General features: G+C 35.9%; 2 protein-coding genes across 2 annotated transcripts in view; both read right to left on the minus strand.

Moving 5' to 3' along the window:
* The window catches only part of LOC135072400 (CUGBP Elav-like family member 4), an 825,344-nt gene that overhangs the window by 227,227 nt on the left and 583,949 nt on the right, over positions 1-14,168 (minus strand). The window lies entirely within an intron of this gene.
* On the minus strand, positions 11,002-13,214 carry LOC135073015 (juvenile hormone esterase-like). The gene is made up of 3 exons (XM_063967013.1): positions 13,086-13,214; positions 11,851-12,878; positions 11,002-11,188 (listed from the first exon to the last, which is right to left on the minus strand). Exons 1-3 carry the CDS (start codon positions 13,212-13,214, stop codon positions 11,002-11,004), a joined length of 1,344 nt encoding a protein of 447 aa, XP_063823083.1.

The following is a 14,168-nucleotide window of genomic DNA, read 5'->3' on the forward strand; positions in this document are numbered from 1 at the left end:
TGGAGGGGAATATGCTTTTTGGATTCATTATTTTGCTGTAACGGAAGGAACCCTTATTGCTTATTTTATTTTTATTTTATTGAATTCATGAAATGTCTAAGAATTACTTATCTATTTGACTAGATCTTTTTGAAGTTAGTCAGCTTTTTTATTTGTTAACAAACTTGTTAGTACCTACAAATTATGTATGTACATAAAGTACCTATCTGCAATAGGTACTTTAGTCCGTCACAAACATTCGCTAGCTCTAAACTGAAATTTCAGGTTTTCCAGCTCTCGCATACTTGCATAAATGAACGATTTGATTTGATTTGATAAGTTTTTTAACTTACAAATATTTTGTTTGGCAATTAATTTGTTCTATGTGATCTTGATCTCGGACATCATTTTGTTCAGACCCCTGCCACTTATTACATAATACCTTATTAATTAATAAAAATATACATGAGGCCTCTTCTAGTACTGTTATAGCCCGTCACACTCAATTTCACCCGCTCCCGACGCCTATTGTTCATAGCGGGTTTTTCTATTAACTGTCTAATTAAGACATCTGTTACCGTCCTGCTGGGGATGGCTGGTATCAGGAACGACTCAGCCCTATATGGGTTCAATCAAGCCAATTTGCTACAAGATTCACCCAATGTTTGTTATTTGAGAGGTTATTGTGAAAATGAAGATGAAAATACTGGTGGAATGTCGCAAAGGAAGATACTTATTCTGTAGGTACCTAATGAAGAAAATTTTTTTGTAGCTATTCTAAAATAACTTTAATTAAACCTGTTTTAGGGTTCAAAATCTGAATCAACTTTTGCGAAAAGTTGTTATGTATGGTCACTAGGATGGTAACTATGTATTTCAGTATTTAATTGGGTGCAAAAACTTCCAAATGCGATATATCATTTTTATCCATTCATTCTTCAATTATTTATTTATTTCAAATTTCAAATTCAAATTATTTATTTGCAGAATGTGGTACATTAGATGTTTTATATTTTATTTATTTAAGGCACAGCTACAGAGAACATTTGATTATTTTTTTATGAACTAGGTAGTAAAAAATATTGACGCAAAAAGCATAAACTAACATTATGTTAAGAGATTCTTTCTAAGGTGTTTCATGGAAACACAGATGTCTAAGATGGCTTTTGTGTATCAACAAGTGTCATTTGATTGATGGCGCGTAAGAGGGATGTTTTATTGTCACACTCCGTGGATATTACGTTGACACTTCCATATTAGATGAGCAAACACAAACACAATTTCTCTACACGGAGTTGAACTGTTGACGGCCGATTGTTTACAAACACAACATTATTGTTATATTTTTCTTGTCAGTTTCGACCACTCATTCTATAAATATTATTAATAGTGTAAGTAATATAGACAGTGAACTGGAATACAGGAACCATCCTTAAGGAGTTCAGGTATCAACTCATATACTTGGTCTTTTTTGTATCAACAACAACACACAACCATAACTTTAGCCTGTTCTTAATTGCGAAATTAAATAAACATCGCAGAACCCAAAATTAGTTTATTGTGGGTAGAAAGAAGTAGTAAAGTATGCATTTTCTCGTTTATCTATTCCATTATTAAGATAACGTAAATATTATGTATAAATCCTAATATAAAATAGAGTACCTACCAACTCCTATCTACTATGTTACAAATTATAACTACACGCTGCCAGGCAAACTCAAAGTACTCATATTTCAATGATCAAATTTCAATATCTATTAAGTTCAACATTAAAACTTACTTCGTAACCGAGATGCATGAACTTTCTCATCAATTAGTTGACGTTTGGTAGGAATTTAATATCCCCGTCAGTTTTATCTGATCACTTTAAGACTGTCAACCTTCCGAGTACAAAGGGATTCCACGCGTTTCCAATGTAGCTTGGTTATTAGTGAAGAATCTATAGATAAGGCAGAGGATAGCTTTTTCCACAATATGCTTTAAAATAGTAGGATTTTAATAAAATTAGAAATCCAATTCTGGTTCCCGGTGAATATTTTAAGGATTTATCAAATCTTACGTCATGAATTTAAGGTTACTTTAACCAAAACGATATTCACTTTTGCATTGCACTGCAGGAGCACAACCCTTTCTAATTTAAGAGAGTCAAATGGAGGATTTGGTCCCGTTACCCGTTCTGTAGAATTTCAACTATTTCAATTGCAAAATTTACCTTAAAATGTATCACTTCAAGAACTAAGACAAGTGACATGCTAGCAACGCGGGTCAGGTTAAACACAAAGAAGCCGAGATTACCGGTAGCGGGACCAATCCCCAGCTGTCACGCGTCACGCGGCAACGGGCGCGTCACCGGGAGTCAGCTGTGTGTGCCCAACGTGACCGCAAAGCAAATACGTTACACTTTGGAATATTAATTTTAAAGTCATTTTTAAGTGTAACATTAACTGTTATGTTATAAAAGTGCTTGAAAGTTAAAGAAAATAGAAGGATCCAGATGAAAATAAAATGTTAATTTTTTTTTGGGATTTGTACAATTTTGTCGGAATTTTTATATTAAGCAAATTTTATTTACAGCATTTGGAAATATTTAAAAATTAGTGTAACGAAATGATTTTTTTAAAGTGAAATTATTAATTTTATCTTTTGAATTACAAACTTGGATTCCTTGGCTTCAACTTTTTTTTTCAAACGTACCTAATAAACGCAATTATAATGTATTCCATTTCCCATTGTATTTTTCCAAAAAGACGCCTCACCCAATCCTGCGGCGGGCGCAATTCCCGCGCTGTCACCCGCGTGATGGTGTCACGCCGCAACGCGCCGCGTCACGGGTGATCACGGTGCGTGACGTTTCCCGCCGCAGCCGACCGCGCGTAATAACGTTGCACGTTGCCGCTACGAAAGCAATGTAGCGGTTTCGGGTGAATTTTGATTGTTGCACCTTTCATGATCGGTTGGGGCGATGACATTAGGTAACGGCTGATGTTCCAAGCATGTTTTATACATTTAACATCAGTCAAGGTTTTCGTTATCTGGAGGTACCACTTAGGTTATAGACTATTAAAATCGTACTGACAGACAAGCATTGCATCTGTAGTTCGCTAGAAGAGCAGTTAGTTGGGTAGCGAAAAATTGCAAATTGTTATCAGTCCAGTCGCTTTTATGACTTTGAAATATCTTTCCCAAATACCATTTAAAAATTTCCCAAACAAGTTTAGAACCGTTAAAGAAAAGTAATTTCGTTATTACATAAATAAAAGTATCAGTTGGACTAAATCTCTAAACTTTCGCAGTTTGATGAAGAAATCTGGCTGTATCTTAAGAAGTGTCTGCTCAAAATGTTGTTCCCAAATACAGCGGACTGAGTCGAGCTGGCTTACCTTTATATCAGTTTTACACCCGTGCAAGTTTCGGCCGACTTAAGTGGGAGTTTACGAATTCCCGACAGTTGCTAAGTCGACAATTTCACAGGAACATAATGAATTTACAGCGGAGACTAAAGAAACGGGCGAATTGTGTAAATTAATGCAAATTTAAAACTTGGCCTATAAGCCACGTAATTGACGAGTAATTTGGTAATGCGCTATTTCGTATTAGCCGGAACGTCCCTTTTTATGGGTTATTAAGGAATTTTATAAACTTGACCGAACTAAGTTATGACTGAGATTACACAATCTTTTTAGTGATGATTTTTTTAATGCATCTACAGCTTTTGGCTTTATAAGTCATCAAAATCATTGCTAAACAAAGCATCTCTATAAATTCTTCTGAAGGGATTCGCCTGCACCCAACGACTTTCGTGAATACCAATTTTTGCCTTTTCTTTTAAGAATTTTATGCAAAACTTATTTTATGATAATGCAAGCCTTGTGTTATACAGAGTCTGTAGTCAATGATTTCGAGTTTAAATTCTCATGGAGAAATAACAATTTCAACTTTTCCAAAGTAGAAGCTAAATCAACAGGCATGATTAATTCTCTTAGATCTAGAGTTATGGCCGTTTATATGTATTAACAGTATGTAAATAGATAAAAACTCGAATCAAACTTATAATTTCTGTCGAGTTTTCAGCCGTCGGTCGTCGCAGATTCGGATTATTCAGCAACATTATGTTATTTAATCGAAACCCAAGTAGCCGCCTAATACAAAAAATACCTCCCGCAACATTCTTAAACTTTTACGCAAACAGATAATTCTATTAACGATCTGATCACCCAGTCCCATAGAGAGCGGAGTCTGTCTATTGTTCGTAAATCGATACTCGAGGGCCGGACGAATCAGGCAACTCTTCGTCAATATGTCACTCGAACACTCCTAACCCTGTTCGTTCCACAAAGGGCCGTTATAAATGTGGGCGGCTCGCGTTCCGATTATACGTTACTAGATACCGTGTTGTATTTCGGAGATAGCAAGTTTGGTTTGTTACGAGCGTTGGAAACGTGTAAGGTTTGTTTTAACGCATTCAGCGTACGCTTTTATCTAAAATTAATTTTGTTCTGTTTGTATCATGGATAGCATAAAAAAAACTATTGCAACAAATTACTGACATTTACATCTCTTAAGATGTAGGATTCTGGATGTAATGATAACACAACGAAAAAAACATTTAATTAATTATTAATTCTTATTTTATTATTGAGAAATACACCTACAGACGTAGACTGTTAAAATAATAATGGAAATGAAACGGAAATAGTAAAATAAATAAACCCATAACAAAACTCTACAAATGTTCTGTAATTAAACATAACCATAACAAAATAAATTATTTAGTCAAAATTCAAAACAAACAATCGATTTTAATTTTGATCGAAAAATTATACCAATATCGACATGAAAACATAATTATAGGACCTAGAACATAATATAACGAATTTATTGAATCGTAGTCTAATATAATTTGGGTTCGAGCTAGTTTGCACATAGCCGTATACTGACAAAATTACACACATAAAAACAAACAACCTTATCAAAGTCATGTCAATCAATTATCAACAATTGAAAGCATATTTAGCAAACAGATAACCTTACACCCCGTTTCAATCGGATACCAAATTACGAAAGTACCATTCATCGTGCAAAAAGATGGCGACCGTTGATACGGCGAATGGATTGCACTGTGTCAATTGGATGGTGTAACAGCCCAGTTTTCCAACGCATTTTGTGGGCGCTACGTCGGTAAATCAGTGATTGGTACCAGGGATGTTATGGATATGAAGTTTCGGTTATGGATACGATTACGGATATTAGAATAATATTAAACCGGTTTTGGTTACGGATATGAAATCATTTCGGATTATCCGAAAGTTTCGGATAATTTCGGTTACGGATATAAGAATTTCAAAAATGTAAAATTCAAATAGCAAGATGCTGCGCGAGTCGCAACCCACGTAGCCACTTTATATCAGTACTATGACGGCATCTATGATAAGGTAAAACAGGCGGGGATATCAGATGGTGCCAGGGAATGCCTGACAAGTAACAATTTTTAAAAAATATTAAGATTTAGACTCCGCCTATATCCGAAATTATCCGAAACATTTGATTCGGTTTCGGTTACGGTTACGGATATTTTTTATTTTGTTTATCCGATAGTTTCGGTTACGGTTACGGATATCCATAACATCCCTGATTGGTACGTGTACTAATCTGCCAAATTTGCACACAGAACTGAGATACGAAAGGTGTTCAGAAACACGGAGATATTTTTGAGATCGACGGCCTTGTATTGCATGATTCAGATACTCCTAATGCATTTTTAAGTGCATCGTTAAAAACTTTGTAAGTTATTTCACAATAAATAGTATTTTCTGTTACGACTCTCACGTCATATTATAGCTTTACTAGTAATTTGAAAGCCTAAATGTCCTCAACTGACTATTCTTTATTTATTTTTCTACTTTTCATTTCTATTCTTTCAACTCTACCTAATCTTGTCTGTTGATTTAAATATTTAAATAACTAACTAAAACTAAAGTACTTAGTCGTAAAATTTGTCTTTTTTTCTCTTCTCTTCTTCTTGTCGTGTCGACAACAAACCTACACAGCGTCCGCCCAAAACTCCGGCACAAGAATGGTGTGGTCAGTAGCCTTCATTAAATCTTCCTGCATGCAGTTGTTTGGTTCTATTTTCTTAGTTAATAATTTTTGCATTTAGCAAAACGACGCTATCATTATACCTCACTACCTCGAGCATCAATATCCCAACTATCCAAAACAATAACAAGTACATTAGCAAAGCAAACAAAATTGTCTGTGTTATTTTATTATTACCTTTCCGTTCAATGAGAAGCCCGAGCGATCGGAACGTGCCATGTGTAAAGCTTCCGGTCCCGTCAATAATCAACGTTTTCCTCTACAGCAGTCTTTCCCAAAGTGGGCGATAACGCCCCCTTGTGGGCGCTGCAGGCTTAAAGGGGGGCGGTAAGATACCCCGGAAAAAAATCGGGGCATTGTGTTGAGGCTTGGTAGGCGGTTTATAATATCATCTACTAGGAGGACTCTTAGACACCGACTGAGCACTTAAAAAACTACAAAAATGGGGGCGCTAAAAAAGAATTTATTCTCAAAGTGGGTAGTAGACAAAATAAGTTTGGGAACCGCTGCTCTACAGCCTGGGAAAGGTCACCTTTTAATACTAAGTATTATGTACCAATAAGTTTGCGATGAATTCTTCTGTCGCTATAACTGAGGGTACAATAGTGGAGGACAGACAGACAGAGTTTAAGAAGCTTCATACCTAAGCGATTGAGATGGTTATAGAGCGCTTACTTATGTCTTTCCAGAAGAAGAAGACCTTTATAGGCAATAAGTTATATGCACCCAAATAAGTACGAGTGTGATCTACCAATGGTGACTGCACTTAGGTATGTGACTTTTTATTATACCAATATTCAGTTGATTTAAAAAAAGTTGTTTCCAAACAATCCTATATTACAACTTAAACCAAACTGATAGGTAACCAATTACCAATCAGAAGTGTTTTATTCACTTTGTACTACCTACTTTGTGCCCAACAGTGTTCATGGTGATCTAATTATATTTTGTAAAACCTACCCACATTCGTACACTGTGATGTATAGATGATGATAAAGTATTGAGTATTGACTCAGGAATTCAACCGAGATCCACTAAATGAAGAGAGATTTGTACCCAATAATACTACTTTTACTTTTACAGACTACGGAGACTTTTAATGAATAAATCGTTTATGAGTTTTTCTCATAGTAAAAATACACATTATACACTCGACGTCAAATAATCAAGTTTTTTAAATGTAAAGTTCAACTTGCACTGAGGTCAATAACTTTCTAAAGATCGTCTCACATCGCCGATAAAAACATCGTCAACGATCACAAAAAGCAGACGGTCCATAACGCGACGGTTTTTTACCTACGAATATTCTAGACCGCCCATATTTCACAGGCAAAATATGAGCTAGATGAGTCGCTCGGGGCGCGCTTCAGTGTTCTGCACTGTGCGAAGGGTACGGCCATAGTGGACTTTATGCTAAATTAGGTGGCGGGTAATTTTTCTAGTAAATAAAGGCGAATGACATCGACACTGGGTATGTATTTAGTGATTTGATTAAGCTATTTTTTATTGTAATTAAAAATAATTAAGAAAAAATGTATCTATAAATCATTCATTGAGACAGTATAATCTCTGATTGAATTGATTTTTAACACATTTCACACTATGTATTTATAAAATTGCCTGTTTGTATTGGCATGGACTCTAGTCCATTTACTTTAAACTTTTCGTGATGTCAGTAAATACTGAATCAATAATTTATCTCAGATTGCCTAAGCGACACAGATATTTTTACATTGATTTGAAAAATAATACTATAACAAGTAATTATTCTTTAAGACAGCTTGATAAAGCTGTCTTAAGTTGAGATACTGTGCCAACTTTGTATTGTGGCGTGCCCGATAAAAGATTGGTGTCCACGATCGGCTGATTTACATCGCGGGCGCAAGATTTTATAAAAAAGGGACACGTCGTATTCTCGACCGTGATTTGTTGTTGTGAAAGTTCCAGATAGTCCCGGCGTAGTTGCTTCTGATTGTGCCTTGTGATTGATGGCAAGAGACTTCTGTAACATATTTATTCGCTTCCGCATTTGAAAAAAGTTCTTTCAACAAAAATGGATGCCAGAAGAAACAGTTTTTAGTTCGAAATGCATTGTTTTTTTGCCTTTGTTTGGCATCTGCCACTTTCCAAGACTCGACGGTTTTCCTAACACAAGGATGTCCTTACTTCTAGAACATAGTAAAAGGTTTCGCCTGGTATCAAGTTTAAAGACAAGTTTAAAAGATCAAAAGAAAATCTAAACTCTAAGCCCCGTACATAAGACCGAGATCCGCTGAACCGTGTGAAAGCGTTATATTTTCTGGTACACGCCGATCCGTACACCCTACGGTGCTCGTATACATATAAACCGTATTGTATTTACTTGGAGCGTACAATGGGATGACCGAGCTCCGAGTGTCAGACGAATTCTGTTAGCAAAGCAAAAGGTTCTCCAGTATTACGAGATTATATTGTATTTTGGTTGTTAATAAAGGACCTCGATCGTCTATGTGCGGGAATAACGTGTCTTTGATGATGAAAAGTATAAAAACTTAATAGGATTACCAATTTTCAAGCTATTTAATATCAAGGTAAATATTATGCCCTTGAGTTATAACGGTTCCGGAAAATCTACCAAAGGATCATCAGTAAGATTAAATCTTTATATCATAGTTGAGCCACCAAACCACGAGGGTAGCGACGAAGAAGAAGAAGAATATCATAATTAATTGTTTAAAATTGCGAATACTGTACCAAATTTACAAATTTATAAAATCTACCAGCACATTTACACATAAGAACGTTAATTTAAGTTAAAGACCTAAAACACTCTATTCACAAAACCCGTAACCCGGAAAACTCGGAATATTTCCGTTAAAAATGCTCATTGATCTCCAGATGGTCGTACAACCTCTAATGTGGTGTTGCCAATGACTAGAATCGTTCGGTTTTTCCCTATTCTCTCATTCTCATCCCCTTTGTTTTTAGCAAATACTCCCAAGTTCGGAACCTTTCGGCCTTATAAGCTCATTTTCAGGAAAATCTTTTGGCGTGTGAAAAATAGGACTGTCATTTTAAATTACATTTCTTCCTCAGACGTATTATTTTGAAACGTGATTCGTGGATATTTCTTTTAGAATTACTTATGGGCGTGCCCAGGTTGAGGGCAGCTGCCCCCTGGAAATCGCTTTAAAGAAGCTTAGTCAAACGAACTGACCTAAAAAATCTGACTTGCTTCCTCTAGGCTAGAAGCTGGGTATGACCGTATCACTTGCCTCCTCTCTTTAAGCCAGAAATTGGATATGACTTGCCCCCCTCTAGAGCCCATGCCATCTAAATATATCTACGAGTAACTCAAAGATGACTGACTGACTGACAGATTGATTGACATAGTGATCTATCAAAGCACAGCCCAAACCACTGGACGGATTGGGCTGAAATTTGGCATGCAGATAGATGTTATGACGTAGTAGGCATCCACTAAGAAATGATTTTACGAAACTCCACCCCTAAGGGGGTAAAACGGGATCCACGCGTACGAAGTCGCGGGCGGCCGCTAGTTACTTTTATCATTACTCATAGCCGTTGCAAGTGATTCAAAACTAATTTGCTTTAGCGTCAGGATTTTTATTTGGTTGACAAAGTAAGCTCCAAAAAAAAGATTACAACCGCAAACTCTTAACTTAGATTACTTGAAAGCGAAAATGACACTTAAGTTTATTTAACGTCTCAAAAATAAAAGTCAAATTGAAGTGGTCTTCACTTAAAAGTTAGTGTTGGGAATTTTACACAAACTTATGATGAGTATGTATAAAACATTAGCACTAGTTTAAGACTCAGTGTTTTTAAAAACAATTAATGATATATTTACTACATCAGCTGTTCTGTGAAAAGCAAGTAATTAGATTTTTATCTCTATTAGATGTAACACATAAGAAAACCCCATTTAAACACATGTATAATAGCTTCTGTATAAGGCCTGAGAGGCCACGTTTCCGAACCAAAACGCAGCGTGGGCCGTCCACCCACAAGGTGGACCGACGACATCATAAAGGTAGCAGGAAAGCGTTGGGGGAGGCCTATGTTCAGCAGTGGACGTCCTATGGCTGAGATGATGATGATGATGAATCTAATAGAATAAATCACGGCGTTAACAATGTATCTTTGTGTCTTTTTCAACTCGACCAAACCTAAGGTGCGCGCACTAAAACCCCCGCACTATTGACGCCTCCCCTAGCACTAAGAGTCATATTTTGTAAGCATATTTTTTATCGCGTAATTACTTATCGCGTAATATTTTACGAGGACACCGGAACGCTCTTCACGTTTTCGTCAGCGCTGAGTGGCTCTTAACAGTTAATCGAGGCTAGACATCTATTAAAAATTATGTGCCCCATTTTTCTGGGCGTAATATTTTTATTATTACAACGCCATGGTGGTTTTATAACCGGTTGACGGATACGGGAATGTCCGAACTTTGTTGGGAGGAAATTAATTTAGGAGCCGCTACGTGTAGTTTAGAAAGCACAGTAAAATAATCATTAAGGTGTAAATATCAAATGTTTATAGTCTATAATAGTTTAGTTGTTTTTGTGATCTAATTCATCATCATTTATTCAGTAGCCATTATAACCAGTAATACTAAAAGTACAAACATATCCAGGAGACCAGTTACTAAATTCTTGGACTCAAGACATAACGTCATAAGTTAGCTCTAAGGCCCAGTTTTTTGATTCGTAGTTAAAATAACCAATAGTTAAATTTGACAGATGTCAAGTGACAAGTGGTTAAATATCAGAAAAAAATGTTTTTCGAACAATGGTTAGTCTGACTTTTAGTACATTTTTTAACCATTAGTTTACAGTTTGTTAATATTTAACCATTAGTAGCAAAATTTAACAATTAGTTATTTTAACTATGAATCAAAAAACTGGGCCTAAGTAGGTATTATTCTCTATCTCCCGGTAATAGCATCTGTGGTAAGTACTTCTTGAAGAGTTCTCCCCAAAACAGTTGCTCGTCTCTATCCGGCATCGTGCGCCTTGTCAGGGTCTGGCCAATCTCCATGTAGTTTTGGGTTTCAGCTTTGAACTGCCTCCAGGTGATACCAAGGCCAATGTCGGGAGTTGGGTTTCTGTTAACGATATTAATATTTGTAATTGAGATAAAAAACATAAATACTCTTTTTAAAGAACCTTTTTGAAAATACTTGTTTTGTAAATCCAATAAATTCGGAAATAGGCAGCAGAACTGATTGATTCGACAGGGCAACTATTTTTATCTTTAGAAGGGACTGTAATTGGTCACGGCATGTCAACCTACTGATTTATTTGTAGGTAAGCCAGCCACTGACTATACATTATCGTCATTATTCAATTAAAACGATAGTTGTTACAAGTCGAATAAATTGTCAACAAAAAAAGAAGAAGAAGAAAAAAGAAGCCTATATAGGAAATTTATTACCAGTTGAACTAAGGTAGGTTTAGGTATAAAAGTTTCGAAACTACCTACCCATATGCAGCAAAGTTTGTCCAGAGTTTTGTCATTATATTGATCATCGTCCAGGACGAAGGCTGAATCTTCTGGCTTATGCCTTTCATTGGAAAAAGATAACCAATCTCATCACAATGCCCCACAAGTGAACTATTTCTGTAATATTTCGTCACTCCACATATTGTAGAAAATAAGTTCCTCTCCGATTTACAGTTGAATTTGTACAGAAATACTTTATTTTTGACCGCAAATAATTTCGCAAAGTGCCACACTCCAAGTTTTACCACGTCTGTTGCGAAGTACTTCGATATTGCGTCTAAATGTTTTGTTGTTACTCGTCTATTTTGTAAATAATGCTCTTTCACCGTCCTTCCAATATCTATCTGATCGTGAACACTACAATATAAAGAGAAAGGTCTAGGGACTAAGTATTCGATAAAGCTGTTGGCATGATGAACCATTTTATCAACATCGAGGACAGCAATAACATTCACTGTCCCTTCATCTTCATTGTAGCCTAGAAGCAATTCAACTCCATCATGTATATCAGTCTTGAGTGCTTCTATAATATCACCAGTAAAAAATACCTCTAGGTCTGGAAATTTTTTTTCACTGACCACTGTAAATTGAGTTTCATATTTATCTGGATCCTTTTCGCGCATCATTAAACATACTTGAATCTCTGCCAAATTTTCAACCGGTTGGGATTTGAAGAATTCGTATAGTTCTTTGTCGTCTTGTGAAGTACATCCCAGGTGTCTAGCTAGAGCAATAGCTCTTTCACGTGGTCTATAGCTCTGAGCCCAAGGATTCATCATACACCCACTCTGAGCTATAGCCCTTTTGAACAGCCCTTTTGTCATTGGTGATACACAGTGATACGTTACACAAGCCGCCCCAGAGCTTTGTCCAAAAATGGTGATATTTTCTGGATCACCTCCGAAATTCAAGATGTTCTTTTTAACCCATCTCATGGCGGCTACTTGATCTTTTATGCCAGCGTTACCGGGAATATCTTCGGTGTCTAGGCAGAGGAATCCAAGGATTTCCAGTCTGTAGTTTATGGTCACTAGGACGATTCCATTACGGATGAGGAATTCAGGACCATAAAGGTCATCATCGCCACTGCCGCAACAAAAGGCGCCTCCATGGATCCAAATCATTACTGGCATGAGTTTTGTTGGGTTTATATTAGGAGTATAAATGTTAAGGTAAAGGCAATCTTCGCTACCCTTCTCCCGCACTCGTTTCAAGAAGTTAAATTGATAGCAAATACCACCTAGTTCTTTGGCACTTCGGATACCGGTCCATGGGATAGGTGGTTGCGGAGCCTGAAAGTTTTATAAAATGTAACACGTTTAAAAACATCAATTGGTTTTATGATTAGGTTTTATTTAACATGTGCTCAAAATTATTAATCTGGTAGTAAATTTAATAGGAAACGGTGGTTAGTTACAATTATGTGTATTTAAATTTATGTGTTTGATGAAGTTGAGTCACATTTTCCTTAAAATGTAATGATTAATTATTTATTTTACCTTAAACCTCAAATTTCCCACCGGAGGAGCAGCATAAGGAATCCCTTTAAAACTGTAATAGGTCCCACATATTTCGCTGGAAACTTTCTCTCCATCAAGAATTCCTTCAGTCACTTTTACTTGGACCATTTTTCCAAAGAAATTTTTTGTCTCAAATATTAAGTCCCTTTATGTCTAAAATCAGTTAATGTTATCGCATTTCAAAAATGTAATAGTGATGAGACTTTTATGTTAGAAGTCATAATTTACTATCTAGAATTGAGAAAGCTTTCAACTAGACCCTCTTAAAATATTAGATATTTCTAGGAAGATCTATAGAGTTCTTCAAATAAGTTCGAGTTAGAACAACCTTTTATAACAGAGTACCGTGTTTTACTCTATTTACCTCTCGTTCCCAATACAACTCTTTTACCTACGATGTACGTGACCGTCGATTAAACCCAACCGATGAAGTTGGGTGTACCCACGGGAAAGATAAACTATCTTCTGACCCTCAACAATATTAATCAGAATTAAAAACCCTCTAGTGCGATAGAGTATAGTTTATTAATAAACTAGCTTTTGAATTTGGCTCGGATTATGGAGATTTAGTTATCTTGAAATTCTACAAGTAAAAAAACATGGATAAAATATTTTTAGACTGGTACTGAATTTAAGTCAAGAGATATGGCAAACATCCATCTATACAAACTTTTACATTTATAAGATTTGTAGCACGACAATATACGATATCTCACAAAATTATTTTTATTACTGAAGACGCACTTCTACCTTCACTAGTTGGATAACGAGAGATGAGATAAATCCTATTTACTGAACAAACCTTTTTTTAATAATACCTTTTTCTAACAGAAACAAAACACGTCTGAACAAAATGTTAGTGATGTCTACAATGATAAGAATGCTGTTTAGAAGTAGTTTTTATACGGTAATGAATTGTGTTTTTAATATTGAGTGTTATAAAACCAGTTAATGATGTGTATCGTAATGTTTAATGGTGGCTAAAGTTCAAATGTTAGCAGCCGTAAACAACAATGTTTTATCCCAACTAATATTATAAATGCGAAAGTAACTCTGTCTGTC

The sequence above is a fragment of the Ostrinia nubilalis genome, chromosome 6 (assembly GCF_963855985.1).
Source record: "Ostrinia nubilalis chromosome 6, ilOstNubi1.1, whole genome shotgun sequence".
In the NCBI taxonomy this organism is placed as follows: domain Eukaryota; kingdom Metazoa; phylum Arthropoda; class Insecta; order Lepidoptera; family Crambidae; genus Ostrinia; species Ostrinia nubilalis.